Source organism: Gracilinanus agilis, chromosome 2 (genome assembly GCF_016433145.1).
Source record: "Gracilinanus agilis isolate LMUSP501 chromosome 2, AgileGrace, whole genome shotgun sequence".
NCBI lineage: Eukaryota > Metazoa > Chordata > Mammalia > Didelphimorphia > Didelphidae > Gracilinanus > Gracilinanus agilis.
This window is the reverse complement of record NC_058131.1, coordinates 180,402,911-180,421,193: the sequence shown is the minus strand read 5'-3', so window position 1 is coordinate 180,421,193 and position 18,283 is coordinate 180,402,911. Positions and strand designations below refer to the sequence as shown.

The 18,283-nt window shown below is 39.5% G+C and overlaps 1 protein-coding gene across 1 annotated transcript in view; it reads left to right on the top strand.

Annotated features, from left to right (window-relative positions):
- RASSF2 (Ras association domain family member 2) overlaps positions 1–18,283 on the top strand; it is a 43,617-nt gene that overhangs the window by 3,678 nt on the left and 21,656 nt on the right. Inside the window, exons 2-4 of the mRNA XM_044660895.1 lie at positions 10,401–10,476; positions 14,586–14,737; positions 16,920–17,008. Of these exons, the coding sequence (XP_044516830.1) occupies positions 10,401–10,476; positions 14,586–14,737; positions 16,920–17,008 (317 nt within the window). The remainder of the gene's footprint in view (positions 1–10,400; positions 10,477–14,585; positions 14,738–16,919; positions 17,009–18,283) is intronic.

The following is an 18,283-nucleotide window of genomic DNA, read 5'->3' as shown; positions in this document are numbered from 1 at the left end:
CTGCTTCTCTTATTTTATGTAGTATCATTAACTACACATAAACCAGAAAGCATTATCTGAATTCTCGTTACTATAATTAGGTAGTTGTAGCAACCTTTGTCGTTGTTTTTGTTCAGTAGTGTCTATGGAGTTTTCTTGGCAAAGCTACTGAAGTGGTTTGCCATTTCTTTTTTCAGTGGATTAAAGTAAACAGATGTTAAGTGGCTTGCCCAGGGTCATACAGCTAGTGTCTAAAGCTGGATTTGAACTCAGGTCTTCCTGACTCCAGGCCCAGTGCTCTATCCATTGAACCATCCAGCAGCCTCTAGACAACTCTTATCTCTGTTCTTGAAGGTGACTTTTGGTTATTGTATGTGCTCAGAAGTACTAAATTATATTTGTTTTAAAATATTCCATGTTCAGACTTCATCAGTTTAGACTGGTGCCCTCTCTCCCTATCCTTAAGTAGCTGAACATAATGAGAATTGATTTAAGAAATTTAAGAATTCAAGGGACTTTTAGAGTTAGAAAGGAACAAAGATGAATGAATGGATGAATGAAAGAGCGTTTATTAAGCACTAACCGAAAATAATCCAGCAAATTCTTTTTCTTCTTGGCATTGGGAGGTTAAGTGAATTGCTCCAGGTCACATAGCTAGGAAGTACCTAATGCCAGATTAGAACCTAGGACTTCCCCTCTCTAGAGGGCTGGTTCTCAATCCACTGAGCCACCCAGCTGCCCCCAAGGATCTTATATTCTAATGAAAGAGATAGCACAAATTGGTTTCAGCTCTACTCTGATGGAAAGCTCCCATAGTTCTTAGGATACAGTGGCAAAGCAGAGGTAGTTTTTAAACTTTTGCCTTTTCTCTTATAAATGATACTAAGAATCAGTTCCAAGTCAGAAAAGGGTAAGGACTATGTAACTGAGGTTAAGTAACTTGTCCAGGGTCACAAAGTTAGGAAGGGTAATGCCTCTTTAATGTAATTTTTATTAAGAATATAATCTCTCTTTCTGATGTTGAATGATTAGATGGTGCCACTTTTGGTCATGAGAACTTTATTTTCTGGGTCTTCAATAGCTGTGGCTGATGAACAGGACAGCTGGGGCACAGCTTTTGCAGAAACAGTTGCCAGATCAAATCCCCACATGAGTTTTTCCTAGAATGATGGCCATGAGATCGTCTTGGACCTGGTAGCCTGAAACTGTATTCCCTCTTTCTCTCCATTTCACTTGTAGAGAAGCACAGTGATTTTAGAATTGCCTCATTTTACCAATGGAGAAACTGAGGCATGAAGGTGGGGAAAAGTGACTGGACCAAGGTCACAGAGGTAGTTATCAGAGTTAGACTTTAAACTTAGTTTCTTCTGACTCCAAGACAGTGCTTCTTTCATTCTACCATGTTGTTGGGCTCTCCAGACTCTCAAAATCTCTGACAAATCACATTCTTAGGGACAGCTATATATTTAGGAATTTAGGGAGTGGCTTATGGTTGAGTTACTGGATCACCACCCTGCCCTTAGTTCCAGAGTCTCTATTGTGGGGATATACCAAGTTTGAAGGCTTAAGCTGACTTTAAGTTAAGTTATGATGAACAACAAGTTGGAAGATGTTTATTCTCAAAGCCAGGAGAACTAGCTCATGATCAACTCTCTGCTTGCTAGACTGGACCCTTCCCCTATTTGAAAAAGCAGCGTGATACAATGGTCAGGAAGTTGGGTTTGAATCCCACTTGTCCCTGTGTGAATCTGAGCAAGTCACTTTCATGTCTCAGAGCCTCGGTTTCTTCCTCTGTAAAGGCTTGGACACTGGGAGGTCCTGGGTTCAAATCTGACCTCAGACACTTCCTGACTGTATGACACTAAGCAAGTCACTTGACCCTAATTGCCTAACCTTTACTGACTTTCTGCCTTGAAACCGATATTCAGTGTTGATTCCAAGACAGAAGGGAAGGCTTTAAAAAAATTGTAATTGTGGAAAAAATAGAAACCACTTTGCAAACATCAGAGTACCCTAAAAATCAAATCAGTCATTCTGCAAGCATTTATTAGATGCCTATCATGACTGGCATACAGAAGTGAACATTTTTGTCCTCAAAGAAGCCTATACCCAATTAGAGGAGAAAACATTCACATATATACATATATAGACAGAAACATATATATATATATATATAAAACAAACACAACACATAGGTGGGTTGGGATATAAACATCTGGAGGGAAAAGGGGAAGGGGAAGTTACCCATGCTCCTTCCTCTCCTTTTTTACCCACCTATAGCCCCAAACCGACTGTTCTTGAAGTGTGAGAATTGGCAGCTGAATGAGCTTGCATCCTGTATTGGAAAAAAGCTCTGATATGATCAAATCATAAGAGGAACAAATATAGATTAATAAATGCTTGTTGGACCGGATTGAGTATTAAGACCAAGCCCATAGAAAATGCAACTCAAAGACCTAGACTTAATCTTACTGTTTTAAAGGAATCCGAATCCTTTTGAGCCCCAGGAATTCGCTATGCCTTTTCAGTTCCTCATGACTAATATTTGCAGGGGATCAGAAGATCATGGGATTTAGAATAATTGGGGACCTTCTTGGAGGGCGTCCTCCTTTATTTTTTCTCAATGGGGAAAATGGGACCATGAGAGTGTGTGACCTGAACACGTTAGTAAGTAGCTGCCCAAGGAGGGAAGGAAGAAACCTTATCTCGGGATTGTGAGTATACACGCTGACTGGCTGGTAGTCTCCCTTCCTCGGCAGAGACAAGGCCAATCTGTTTCCCTCAAGTCACCCTTGTGGATGGGACTTGGATCAGATGACTCTAGGGCCTGGAGTCTAGTCATCTTGGAAGACATTGCTGGTCTTTGAAATGCACTACATTTGTCGAGAACTGGTGAGAAAATAGCAAGCTTGAAGGCTTTTTGATGATAAGGTCTCCATTTTGATTTGCCTGTGATAGCCAGACCAATCACTTAAGAGAATCCAAACCCCAGTGGAAACTGTTCAGCTGGCAGATTGTGGCTGTTTCCCCTCAGTCAGTAGCCCCAGAGTTTTAAGGTGGAAGGAAAGCAAATTCTCACCCTGATCATGTTCCCTTTGCTTCCCTGCCCGCTTACCTTCATTCCTGCTCTTGTATGTCTTTGAAGTTTGAGAAGGGGAAGGGAGGAGGGGAAGAAGAAGGAGGGGGGAAGGGACATGGGGAGAACAGTTCTCAGAACTGAGAGGACAAAATTAGTTGAGAAAATCGAAGCATTTTCCCACCTGCCTTCCACCCTTAAACCTTTAGCTTTAGAAAGCATGATGGAGCATAGTCCCTGCCCTCAGTGTTCACAATTAAGTAGGCGGCCAGCTTTGAACCCTTGGGCAAATCATGTAATCTCTGTGGGTCTCTGTTCTTCATATGCAGTTGGATTAGGCAGCATGGGCTACTGGGTAGATCTCCGGAATTAAAGTTAGGAAGACCTACATTCAGATTCTACTTGAGACACTCACTAACTGTGGGACCCCGGCCAAATCATTTAAACCTCTATGGATCAGGGCAGTTAGGTAGCCTGGTAGACTGGTATGTTAGCCTGAATCTGGGTTTAAATCTGGCCTCAGGCACTTCCTGGCTGAGTGATCCTGGGTAAATCACTTAATCCTGATTGTCTAGCCCAGTGATGGCGAACCTTTTAGACTGAGTACACAAACTACAAACCTCACACCACATGTGAGTCATATGTGAGCCACATGTGGGGCCATGTGAGAAATATCCTCAGGCACATGTGGGGAGGGGAAGGGAAGCAGCCCCCTCTGGTATGCATGCCATAGGTTTGCCATTTTTCTGTTTTAGAATTGATACTAAAATGGAAGGAAAGGGTTTTTATTTTTATTTTTTTCTTCTCCAAATAGTAATTTTTATTTATTTATTTTTTCATTTTAATTTTTAAATATTTTTCCATGTTTCCATGTTTCATTTTCTTTCCTTCCCCTCTTCCCTCCCCCACTCCCAGAGCCAACAAGCAATTCCACTGGGTCGTACAAATGTTGTCCCTTGATACCTATTTCCATATTATTCATCTTTGCTATAGAGCGATCTCTTTAAAGCCTAAATCTCACATCCCCATATATACATGTGATAAGTGATTGTCATATGTTTTTCTTTTACATTTCTACTCCCATAGTTCTTTCTCTCAGTGTGGTCAGCATTCTTTTACAGTAGTCCTTCAAGAGTGTCCTGGCTTGTTGCTACTAGTAGTAAAGCCCATTTCATTGGATTTTTCCACAATGTTTCACTTTTGTGTACAGTGTTCTTTTGGTTCTTCTCATTTCACTCTGCATCAGTTTATTGAGATTCTCCCAGTTCATAGAGAAATCCCCCAGATCATCATTCCTTACAGCACGATAGTATTATTGCATCACCATCATATACCACAAAGAAAGGGTTTTAAAAAACAATCAAAAATCCTCTATGGATCTCAGTTTTCTTACCTGTCAAACTGAGAGGGTTGGAAACAAGGTGGTCTAAGATCCCTTCTAGCTCTTAATCAACAATGCTGCAATCTATTGTTGTTTAGTCATCTCATTTGAGTATGACTCTTTGTGACCCCATTTGGATTTTTCTTGGTAAGATAATGAAGTAGTTTGCCATTTCCTTCTCCAGCTCATTCTACAGATGAGCAAACTGAGGTAAACAGAGCTAAGTGACTTGCCCAGAATCACACAGCTAGTCCCATGACTAGATAATATAATATAGATATATAATAACATGTGTATGTAATAAATGTATACCTAACATATTCTCTATAATATACTATATATTATACACATGTTTTTGTATATTATATGGTATATTAGAAATAATATACTATAATGTATATAAAGTATATAATATACTGTATATTATGCACATATTATACTATTAGTACACATTTGAGGGGCCGGGGGGACATTCTGGTGGAGATGTTCTGTAGGCACTTTACTATGCAGAGGTGGAACTCTTCAGTAGCTCCAGGATGGCCCCAGCATGAGGGAGGGAAGACAATGACGGATAATATCAATCAGTGTCAGATGAGAGCTTTCAGCTGCCATGGAGGGAAGCAGGTCAAACTTCTCAGTGAACAAAGATCATCAAAATACTGGTGCCACAAACCCTACCAAGATGCCCAGCTGAGGCAGATTGGTGGTGCAGTGGGTTGAGTGCTAGACCTGGAGGCAGGAAGACCTGAGATGAAACTAGGCCTTAGACACTTATCTGTATGTATGACCCTGGACAAGTCATCTAACCCAAGCCACTTTGCCCTTACTGCTCTTCTGCCTCAGAGCTGATACTCATTATAGTATGAGTATATGCTCATAAGACTTCTGTAAAGAAGGTACATTTTTTTTAAAAATCACTGTCATATTTCTAGTGATGCCTTCCCATCCAATAGAACCTTTCTTCTTGACAAACAGTTTAGCAAAGGCAAGAAACAATTTGCTGGACAGGTGCGCTTTGTACAATTCCCAGAACATATTAGGTGTTTAATAAATGCTTATGGATCATTAATTGACTATTGATGGTAAAGTTGCCTTGATCTCTTTTCAGCTCTATTTTTTTAACCCTCACTTTCTGTTTTAGTAACAACTCTAAAACAGAAGGGCAAGGGGGCTGGCAAATGGGGTTAATTGACTTGCCCAAGGTCATACAGCTAGGAAGTGTCTGAGGTCACATTTGAATGTAGATCCTCCCAACTCCAGGCTTGGTGCTCTAACCACTAAGCCACCTAGGTGTACCTAGTTCTACTAGCTTTGAAAGACATAAAGAAGAAAAGATTAGTTTGGAAAGATAATTGAAATGCCCCCAGAGTGTTTTTTTTTTGAAAAGTTGCAACATTAGCTTCAGTTCAGGAAATATTAGCAGACAATAGCAATGAAAGAATCTTAAAATAGTTGGTTCCCCCCCACCCCCAACCACAAAGAGCACAGAATCAAATGAGATGATATATGGGAAGTGTTTTGGAAATTTCAAAAAACCCTAAAAATAAAAACCCAGCATCCTTGTTATCTAGAAGTGCTGCATTTAGGAAGGTCAACTGTGAGTCACGTGTCCAGCTATATGGTCCAGGAGAGACCCTTCTGGACAATGAAACTGTAGAGATAGTAAACTCTAGAGTAGGGAGGAAGAATATTACAAAAGGGGAAAGAGTGGCATTCTGAAGCCTATAATCTTATGTCTTTTATTGCCTTTGGTTAGACCTTTGGGGATTTAGGGTGGTGTAGTCAGAAGAGATGTGGATTCGAATACCATCTCTGGCTCTTATTAACTGTGGAATCTTGGGCAAATGATTTAGCATCTCTGTTTCCCCCTCTGTAAAATGAGGAGGTTGAATTTCTCTCAGGTCCTTCTAGTTCTAGATGCTATGAACCTGATGAAATTACATTTTTAAACAATTATGAAATAATTTTTATTGCCAGATTTCTACAACAAATACTTCAGTTGATCAGTATAACTATAATATAAGGTAGCTGGGTTGCCCAGTAGATAAAGCACTGGTCTTGGAGTAAAAAAATTCACATCTGAATCTTGCCTCTTCATTAATTCCCTTGATATTTTTGACCATTTGTTCTGACAAAAGAATTTCGTTATTATTTTTTCTAGTTAAACAAAATAATTTTTTGGTAATTTGGTTGGTATGGCACCGAATAAGTAAATTTATTTAGGTAGAATTGTCATTTTTTTTTATTATATTAGCTTGATGAGCAGTTACCATTTTCCATATGTTTAGATCTGACTTTATTTGTGTAAAAAGTTTTTTGTAATTGTGTTCATTTAATTCTGAGGCTATCTTGGCAAGTAGACTCCCATGTATTTTATATTGTCTAGAGCAGTGATTCCCAAAGTGGGCGCTACTGCCCCCTGGTGAGTGCTGCAGCGATCCAGGAGGGTGATGATGGCCACACTTTTTTTGTATTACATTCTATTCTGAGTTCAACAAATAGTTTCATAATTTCCAGGGGAGGCTAAGTAATATTTTTTCTGGAAGGGGGGTGGTAGGCCAAAAAAGTTTGGGAACCAGTGGTCTAGAGTTATATTAAATGGAATTTCTCTTTTTGACTCTTGCTGCTGAATTTTGTTGGATATATATATACACACACACACAGATGTGTGTATATATATCATGTGTATATATATATATATATATATATATATCCAACAAAATTCAGCAGCAAGAGTCAAAGTGTATATATATGTACATATATACATATATATAGACAAGAGTCATGTGTATATATGTATATATATATGTGTGTGTGTGTATATATATATACATATATATATGTGTGTGTGTGTGTATATATATATATATATATATATNGGTATATTAGAAATAATATACTATAATGTATATAAAGTATATAATATACTGTATATTATGCACATATTATACTATTAGTACACATTTGAGGGGCCGGGGGGACATTCTGGTGGAGATGTTCTGTAGGCACTTTACTATGCAGAGGTGGAACTCTTCAGTAGCTCCAGGATGGCCCCAGCATGAGGGAGGGAAGACAATGACGGATAATATCAATCAGTGTCAGATGAGAGCTTTCAGCTGCCATGGAGGGAAGCAGGTCAAACTTCTCAGTGAACAAAGATCATCAAAATACTGGTGCCACAAACCCTACCAAGATGCCCAGCTGAGGCAGATTGGTGGTGCAGTGGGTTGAGTGCTAGACCTGGAGGCAGGAAGACCTGAGATGAAACTAGGCCTTAGACACTTATCTGTATGTATGACCCTGGACAAGTCATCTAACCCAAGCCACTTTGCCCTTACTGCTCTTCTGCCTCAGAGCTGATACTCATTATAGTATGAGTATATGCTCATAAGACTTCTGTAAAGAAGGTACATTTTTTTTAAAAATCACTGTCATATTTCTAGTGATGCCTTCCCATCCAATAGAACCTTTCTTCTTGACAAACAGTTTAGCAAAGGCAAGAAACAATTTGCTGGACAGGTGCGCTTTGTACAATTCCCAGAACATATTAGGTGTTTAATAAATGCTTATGGATCATTAATTGACTATTGATGGTAAAGTTGCCTTGATCTCTTTTCAGCTCTATTTTTTTAACCCTCACTTTCTGTTTTAGTAACAACTCTAAAACAGAAGGGCAAGGGGGCTGGCAAATGGGGTTAATTGACTTGCCCAAGGTCATACAGCTAGGAAGTGTCTGAGGCCACATTTGAATGTAGATCCTCCCAACTCCAGGCTTGGTGCTCTAACCACTAAGCCACCTAGGTGTACCTAGTTCTACTAGCTTTGAAAGACATAAAGAAGAAAAGATTAGTTTGGAAAGATAATTGAAATGCCCCCAGAGTGTTTTTTTTTTGAAAAGTTGCAACATTAGCTTCAGTTCAGGAAATATTAGCAGACAATAGCAATGAAAGAATCTTAAAATAGTTGGTTCCCCCCCACCCCCAACCACAAAGAGCACAGAATCAAATGAGATGATATATGGGAAGTGTTTTGGAAATTTCAAAAAACCCTAAAAATAAAAACCCAGCATCCTTGTCATCTAGAAGTGCTGCATTTAGGAAGGTCAACTGTGAGTCACGTGTCCAGCTATATGGTCCAGGAGAGACCCTTCTGGACAATGAAACTGTAGAGATAGTAAACTCTAGAGTAGGGAGGAAGAATATTACAAAAGGGGAAAGAGTGGCATTCTGAAGCCTATAATCTTATGTCTTTTATTGCCTTTGGTTAGACCTTTGGGGATTTAGGGTGGTGTAGTCAGAAGAGATGTGGATTCGAATACCATCTCTGGCTCTTATTAACTGTGGAATCTTGGGCAAATGATTTAGCATCTCTGTTTCCCCCTCTGTAAAATGAGGAGGTTGAATTTCTCTCAGGTCCTTCTAGTTCTAGATGCTATGAACCTGATGAAATTACATTTTTAAACAATTATGAAATAATTTTTATTGCCAGATTTCTACAACAAATACTTCAGTTGATCAGTATAACTATAATATAAGGTAGCTGGGTTGCCCAGTAGATAAAGCACTGGTCTTGGAGTAAAAAAATTCACATCTGAATCTTGCCTCTTCATTAATTCCCTTGATATTTTTGACCATTTGTTCTGACAAAAGAATTTCGTTATTATTTTTTCTAGTTAAACAAAATAATTTTTTGGTAATTTGGTTGATATGGCACCGAATAAGTAAATTTATTTAGGTAGAATTGTCATTTTTTTTATTATATTAGCTTGATGAGCAGTTACCATTTTCCATATGTTTAGATCTGACTTTATTTGTGTAAAAAGTTTTTTGTAATTGTGTTCATTTAATTCTGAGGCTATCTTGGCAAGTAGACTCCCATGTATTTTATATTGTCTAGAGCAGTGATTCCCAAAGTGGGCGCTACTGCCCCCTGGTGAGTGCTGCAGCGATCCAGGAGGGTGATGATGGCCACACTTTTTTTGTATTACATTCTATTCTGAGTTCAACAAATAGTTTCATAATTTCCAGGGGAGGCTAAGTAATATTTTTTCTGGAAGGGGGGTGGTAGGCCAAAAAAGTTTGGGAACCAGTGGTCTAGAGTTATATTAAATGGAATTTCTCTTTTTGACTCTTGCTGCTGAATTTTGTTGGATATATATATACACACACACACAGATGTGTGTATATATATCATGTGTATATATATATATATATATATATATATCCAACAAAATTCAGCAGCAAGAGTCAAAGTGTATATATATGTACATATATACATATATATAGACAAGAGTCATGTGTATATATGTATATATATATGTGTGTGTGTGTATATATATATACATATATATATGTGTGTGTGTGTGTATATATATATATATATATATATATATCCTGCTTCTGATACTTGATACTAGCTAATGTGACCCTGGGCAATTGATTTCACCTCTTTTTAGCCTCAGTTTCCCATCTATAAAATGGGAACAATAATTATATCTATCATTCAGGGTTGTTCTAAGGATCAAATGAGTTAACATATTTAAATGCTCATTATTATTATTGCTATTATTGTGTTTTAAATGAGGTACCCAAGTCCCCAAATGAGAATTATTTAAGGAAAAGTTTTCTAAAAATGAACCCTTTCCAAAGGTGGGATGGATAGTCTCAGGTGGAAATGATTTGCCCCTCCCTGGAAGTCTTCAAGCAAAAGCTGCAAGTGTGACCTCTTGGCTGGGCTGTTGTAGACAGGACTCTTGTCCAGGTTTGGGTTGCATCAGATGACCTCAGGGGTCCCTTTCAACTCTGACATTCTCTGATTCTTCCAAGACTAACCCTGTTTCTCAAAAGATTGAACTGAAGCAGGGATGGAGGTGAGAAAAAGAATTCTTCAGTGACTACTCAGTGACTACTACTATATTTGACAACCTCATGCCTTCTCACATGTATCTTTTATCTTTCTTTAAAGAAATGAACTTCTGGTACATCTGAAGACCTACAATTTATATTACGAGGGCCAGAACTTGCAGCTCCGGCATCGAGAGGTGAGGAATCCTAAGACGGTGTCATATGATATTGTTTACTTTGGTAGAAAGCACAGTACCCAGCAAACCATACCTTGCAAACAAAAGTTTCTTAATAAATGATAATTGGAAGGAATTGGACTTCTTTGAAGAATGAAGTATTACCTGGCTTCAACAAGAGATGGCAGTGCATGGATCAAAAGAGATAAATGATGGACAATATCAAGAGTATTATATTTAGAATCCAAAGCCCTAGGTAGGTTCAACTCCTAGCTGTTATTTAGTCTCTGGGTGGCTCTGGATAAATCCTCTTAGAGACTCAGTTTCCTCATCTGTAAAATGAGGTGGTTTAGATAATGTAAGATCGCTTCCAGATTTAAGTTTTATGTCCTGAAGAATAGGAGATGAAAGTACCTGCATCTATTTAGTTACCCTTTCATTGGATGGAGGAAGGATTCATTTAGTTACTTAACTGTGTGAAAGGCATTGAGGATACAAGCAGAGAAGTCAGACAATCCTTGCTTTCAAGGATCCAATATTCTAACTGAGGAGACAACAGACATTGAGGAGTTTGGCTGCAAGTCAAATGGGAAGGTCCCATGATCCTTAGGACACATAGGCACAGCTGATGACAATACCCCTTTTTATGCCGTTTCTTCTGGTGAAATCCTATCAATTTCTGATGTTGAATAGTTTGAATAAGATATAAGGAGAATGAAAAGGTAGAAAGGTTTCAGACATTTTGAGTGTAACCTCCAATCTGAGATGTCCAAGAAGCAGATAGTGATGTGTGACCATAACTGTTGAGTGAGTTTAAGGTTGGATATACAGAATCTTGGAATCATTTACATGGAGATGATTAAGCCCGTGCAAACTGGTAAGATCACCACGAACAAACAGTTCCTTTTCTCAAGGAGTTTACATTCTACTAGGAACATGTCCTGTCTTTATTTTAGTGGTATATAGCCATTAACTAGCTGTGCCACTTTGGACATTATACTCTTGGGCACCTAGTTTACTAATCTGTAAAATGGGAATTATAAGACTTACCCAGAGTTGTAAGGAAAGTGTTTTTGTAAACCTTAAGATTCTGTTAGAGAGGGAAAAGTGAAGTGGCACAATGGATAGAATACCAGGCCTGGAATCCTGAGTTCAAATTTGACCTCAGACATGTATTAGGTGTGTAATTCCATACAAGTCCTTTTACCTTGTTTGCCTCAGTTTTATCATCTGTAAAATGAATCGGGGAAAGAAATGTCAAACCTCTCCAGTATTTTGCTAAGAAAACCCCATGGATAGTATTAGCATGCTATGGTACATAGGTCACAAAGAGTCAGACGTGACTGAACAACAACAAATCCTTTAATGTGAAAAAATAAATTTCTAATTAAAGAATTTCAGGCACTATGACAACCTTGTGAAAGATAATTTTGGGTAGTGGGGTACCTTCCTTGTGTTCCCCTATGAGGCAACTACTAGTTCTGCTGATTCTGACTCCTAGGCTAATCCTAGACATTTTATAAATATAATTTGACTTCTCTTTCATAAGTTCTTGTCCAGTCATTTCAGTCAAGTCTGACTCTTTGTGACCCCATTTAAGGTTTTCTTGTCAAAGATACTGGAGTGGTTTGCCATTTCCTTTTCCAGTGTGCCACCATTTTATAAATGAGGAACTGAGGCAAAGAAGGTCAAGTGACTTGCCCAGGGTCACATAGATAATAAGTGTCTGAGGCTGGATTTGAACTCATGAAGATGAGTTTTCCTTACTTTAGACCCAGCACTCTGTCCACTGTGCTACTCATAAATTTAGCTTCTATTAAAATCCCACATCAATGCCTCTTCATGGTGTGGAGGTGACCCTGGGTTCTTAGAGGCCACACCAATTGAGTGTCAACTTTTGATAGCTGGAAAGTCTTTGAGGACAGGTCCAGGAATAGATCGTCTGCCTGTCATCTGAAGACCAGCCAAGATAAATGCAGAAAGCCTCAGTACCAATTTAGCTACAAGGTAATGAATCATTTGGCCACAGAAACTCTTTTTAAACTCATCCACTAAATCATTGAAGACTTGTGAGCTGGGTTAGGGGAATGAAGACTCGGCCTAATGAGGTCCCAGATCTTTGAAGCATTGACAAGGCTTAAAAGATCTAGAACTGGAAGGAAGCGTAGAGATTTTCTAGTCAGCCCTTTCGGTGGATAGTGAATGAGGTAGTTATGGGGCTCAGGGGACAGATTGTGGAAACTTGGAATCATAAAGATTTGAATTAAAATCCTGTCTTAGACACTAGCTGTGTGGTCCTGGGAGAGTCACTTAACTTTTGCCTGTCTCAGTCTCCTCACTGGTAAAATGGGGATAATAATAGCACCTACCTTATAGGGTGGTTGTGAGGCTCAAATGAGAAACTATTTGTAAAGTTGCTTTGAAAATCTCAAAAGTACTAAGTAATATAGATGTTATTATAACTACAATAATAATAAAACAACTGATATTTATATAGCACCTTAAAGTATATAGAACATTTTTCATAGTTTTATGCTGTTGGGTTTCACAACAATCCTGTGAAATCACAAGTTTGGGTAAAACAAAAGCAACTTCATGGGGTCAGTATAGTGGTAAAGATGATGTTATTCCTATTCGGAGCAACTTAGTGGTGTGCTGGATAGAGCGCCTGGCCTAAAGTCAGGAAGATTCATCTTCCTGAGTTCAAATTTGGCCTAGTATGTGATCCTGGAAAAGTCACTAATTCCTGTTTGCCTCAGTTTCCTTTTCTATAAAATGACTTAGAAAAGGAAATGGTAAGTCATTCTAGTATCTTTGCCAAGAAAACCCCAAGTGGGGCCATGAAGAGTCAGACATGACTGAAACAACTCAATGTCATCACCATATTCTCATTTTACAGATGAGGAAATGGAAATTCAGAGACATTATAAGTGACTGCTTATGCCACATGACTAGTAGATATCAAAGGGAGGATTTGAATCCAAATAGATACTACAAGTAGGGTAGCTAGGTGGACAGAGCACAGGCTTGGAGCCAGAAAGATCTGAGTTCAAATCCACCTCAGACACTAGCTGTGTGATCCTGGGCAAGTCACTTAACCTTTATTTGCCTCAGTTCCCTATCTACAAAATGGGAACACACTGGAGGAGGAAATAGTAAACCACTCCAGTATCTTTGCCAAGAAAATCTGATGGATGGGGTCACATAGAGTTGAACAAAACTAAACAACTGAACAACAACCATGTAATACATACACTTATAACCCCATTTTAAAGGTGAGCAAATAGACCTAGAGAGAGGAAAGTGACTTATCTAAGTACATGCCAGTAGTAAATGGCAGGTGTGATATTTGAACTGAAGTGCATTCAATCAAAATACATGGTTTTTCTCACCTTTTTGCTTATCAACCAATAGGGAAGAAGTTTACAGAAATACTGTGCTTGTAACACAAGGTAGGCCATCACACAGACATCAACAAAGTGGATTGAAAGATTGTTGGAGGGAGAGATTACTTCCAGACCAGGAAAGGGCAGAAAAAGTGACCCATAGGAGGCTGTATTTGATCTGGGAATGGAGGGGTCCCTGGCTAATGTTTAACCATAGACAATGAGGATATATGTACTAGCCGATTGAATGTTTAGGGTCTGATTTGTTTTTCGGAAGAGAAGGCTGATTACTTATGTATTTTTATTTAAGAGGTCCTGCCTTCCATTTATTGAAAGCTATTCATACATAGGGGAGCTAATGATAATTAACTGAATTTCCCTAAACATGATTAATTTCCTGAATGGGGACCTTGGCTGCCACCTTTAATCAATCAGTCTTCAGGTTTTCCTTAAATTAACAAAGAACCATCATACAAATATAAAACTAGAGGCCAGAATCATGACATGGCTAATTGTTCTTCCCTCATGTGGGCACAATAGACTCATCTACTATATACTTTCAGTTCTTCTTTGACCCTTCTGCCCTGGCCTTGGGGCTCATAAGATATATCCATTCCATCTTCAGTGAGAATGGAGTCTGACTTCTATTTGAGGTCGGTGAGACTTTAGGGCATAGATGACTTGGTCAAGAAGGTGAGGACACCTCATTGAGGTTTTGATGAACTCATTACTTTTCTGGGGCAGGAAGAAGATGAGTTCATTGTGGAGGGTTTATTGAACATCTTCTGGGGCTTGCGCCGACCCATCCGTTTGCAGATGCAGGACGACAATGAACGGATCAGGCCCCCTCCCTCCTCTTCCTCCTGGCACTCTGGCTGCAACCTGGGAGCTCATGGGTCAGTATTCTAACAGCCCCCCTCTCAGGAGGTGGGATCTCCATGCTTACTCCTCTCTGTATGTGTGTACATGGAGTGGCAGGGATGGGTGTATATCTTTGTCTCTGTCTGTGTCTGTCAAAGGCTAAAAAAAGAGTAAGGGGGAAGAAAGGAAATTAACTCTGAAATTATAAGTTCTTCTTTCTTCTCACTGCCCATTCCTAGCATGAAGTAATCGACAGAAAGCTGGATTTGGAGTCAAGAAATCCAAATGATTCTCCCTAACCTTGACTTTATCTGTTCTCTCTTCTTATGATCTATTCCCAACATGGGGAAGTGGGTAGGAAGTAGAGCTCTGGGGCAGCTAGAGGGCTCAGTGTATAAAGAGCCAGGCTAGAGACTTCTGAAGGTCCTAGGTTCAAACGGACCTCAGATACTTCTCAACTCTGTAACTCTGCGGCAAGTCACTTAATCCTGTTTGCTTAACCCTTATCTCTCTTCTACATTGGAACCAATAATTATTATTGATTCTTAAGACAGAAAGTAAGGGTTTAAAAGAAAGTTGGGGGGTGGGGTAGCTCAGTGGACTGAGAGTCAGGCCTAGAGACGGGAGGTCCTAGGTTCAAATCTGGCCTTAGATACTACCCAGCTGTGTGACCCTGGGCAAGTCCCTTGACCCCCATTGCCTACCCTTACCACTCTTCTAACTAGGAGGCAACACACAGAAGTTAAAGGTTTAAAATTTAAAAAAAAAAAGAAAGTTGGACTTGGAGTCAGGAAGTCCTAGATTCGAATCCCATCTCAGATATTTATTAATTGAGAGACTTTGTACAAATCACAGTTTCCCTGCCCTCAGTTTCCTTTTCAGTAAAATAAGGACATTTAGACTTGATGAATTTTATGGTCATGGTTTATAAATCTATGATCCTTTGATCCATCCCCCAACATCTCTGGCTTTGTAAGGATGGTGTGAGAAAGGAGAGAAGAAAAGGACATCATTACAGGATTTGGAACATAATTGTTATCACTCCCAAACCATAAGCATTAACCTTGGTATATAGCCTGTGCCTCTACCTACCACTCTCATTGGTATTGCTTCTCCACAGAACAATACCCTCCAGCCCCCCAGCTCCTACAGTGTGGCTTCTCTTTACCCACTACTTCTTGTGAGATAGAAATGAGGTCAGGAAATTTCCTTTATGGGAGATGTTCTTCAGTAGATTCTTAGGGACTACTAAGGAATTCATAGTTTTTAGACTTAATTTTCCCTTTTAAAAATTTCATCCCCTAGACTGCATGAGATATGTGCTTTCTGATCACCCCTTAAATATCCCCAAATGATATTTTTTTTTTCAGGTCTGACCTATTTTTTTTAGCTTCCTTGGTAATTTTGAGTGTGTTGCTCTGAGTTCTTTTCCATTTTCCCTGTGACTTTGGGGAGAGATGACACAGTATGTCCCTGTCTTAACCAAGTCATAGGTCACCAAGAGTCTGTCTGGTACCCAGCTTTCTTTTCTTCCAGCCCTATGGGTGGGCTTCATCTCAAAGGAGACTGAGAAACGGAAAAGGCATGATTGTACCCACCAGATGCTTGTCTGTATTCTTTTTTCCTCTACAAGTTTTGATTTTTTCCAGGTGACTTTTTTTAAGATTCCAAAAAGCAATAGCTGCATTATTAATCCCACAGAGCTGAAACCTCTCCAGGATGTCATCCTGGTGAACAAAGGAGCTCTGTTAGCATCTTCCTAAATAAACAACACAACCCAAATGGACTCAGAGTCTCTACCACAGGCAACAAATTGATTTTGTTCGCAGGCCTGCAGTTTGATGAAATGGACAATTGTATTGTCGCAGATGCGGAGTGCCAGAGCCCCTTGTCTTTTATGTAGGTGGCCTTCATCCTCAGGTGTTGGGAGTTGGGCCAGCCCAGTAGGAAGGTTCCCTCCACTCCTTGCCACATGCTGGTACCATTCTGAGAGCCAGTGAGAGAGAGAGAGAGAGAGAGAGAGAGAGTGACTTGTCACCACTGAAGGAACTAAGGGAACCAAACATCAGCTGCCTTGCTACGGGCTGAACTGGCTTCTCTATTCCACTTGGAAAGCATTTATTAAGAGCCTAATGTGTGCCAGGCCTGGGGGGGAATAAAGACAAAAGTGAAATAATTCCATTGAGGAGCTCATCTTCTCTGTTTTCTATCTTTCAGGTCCTTAATGAAGCCGGTTGCCATCCCCGATATTCAGATAACAGACACAGATGCAACCCCTGGAGGTGAGAGGAGGCTTAGCCCGACAGGTGAAATTTTGACTGCGGAAAGGAGGAGGGGAGGTGATGGGGCCAGGCCCGTGAAGACATGTAATACTAGTTCTCATGTATGTGTGTTTTCCTGATTTTTTTTTCTCAGTCTGACTCAGGTTAGTTTGAGAGATAAGTAATCTCCAGCTTTGAGAGAACTGGAGGGACCACCTTAGATAATCTTGCCATTAAAAGGGAAGGATTCTGTGGGGAGTCAGTGTCTGGGTCTCATCACTGATTCACCCTCTTGTAACCCCAAAAGCAGCAGCCTTCTTTTGGTGGAGAGAGAATGGACTCACTTCATTCCAGAGATCAGCGGGAATCACGAGTGATAGTAATAAGAGCTGACATATGTAACAATAGCTAACATTTATACAATGCTTACTATGTGCCAGGCACTGAGCTAAGAACTTTAAAATTTATATCTCATTTGATTCTCAAAGATACCCTGGGAAATGGTGCTATTACTACCCTCATTTTACAGATAAGGAAACTGAGGTAAACAGAGGTTAAGCGACTTGCCCACTGTCCCCCAGTTAATAATAATAGCTAATATTTATGTGTACTTACCATGTGCCAGATATTGTGCTAAGCATTTTACAATTATTATTTCATTTGAATTTCACAATGAATGATCCTGGGAGGTAGATGCTCTGATTATCCCCAATTTACAGATGAGAAAACTGAGGCAAAAAAAGGTTAAGTAACTTGCCCAAGGTCACAAAGCTCTTAAGTGGCTGAGGTCACAATTGAATTCAGGGCTTCTTGACTCTAGGCTTGGCTGCATGATCTCATTTAATCATAGCTGCAAAGACCCAAGAAGCCATCTACTCCAGTTCTTTCATTTTACTGTAGGCTTCACCAGGCATATAGTAAGTAGAAGCTGGACTGGGATTCAAAGCCAGGGCTCCCAACTCCAAATCCAAAATTCTTTTATTTACCCTAAAGCAATTTTCTAGGCTTCCCAACAACTCAGGGAGGGGGCTACAGCAGTATATTTACCTCAGTTTTACCAATGAGGAAAATGGAGACTCATTGAGATTAGGCCACTTATCTGTATTAAAGAACATAACTGGAATTCAAATTCTTTTGCCTAAGGGTAGGGGGATGAGAAATGGTTTTAAGAGACAGCCTTGCTTCACTTTTAAAAATCATTCATTCATTCATTCGTTTGTTTGTTCCATTAAAATTCCCTCCCCTTCCCACACTAGAGAAGGCATCATTTGACAAAAAGATTTATATATATATATATATATATATATATATATATATATA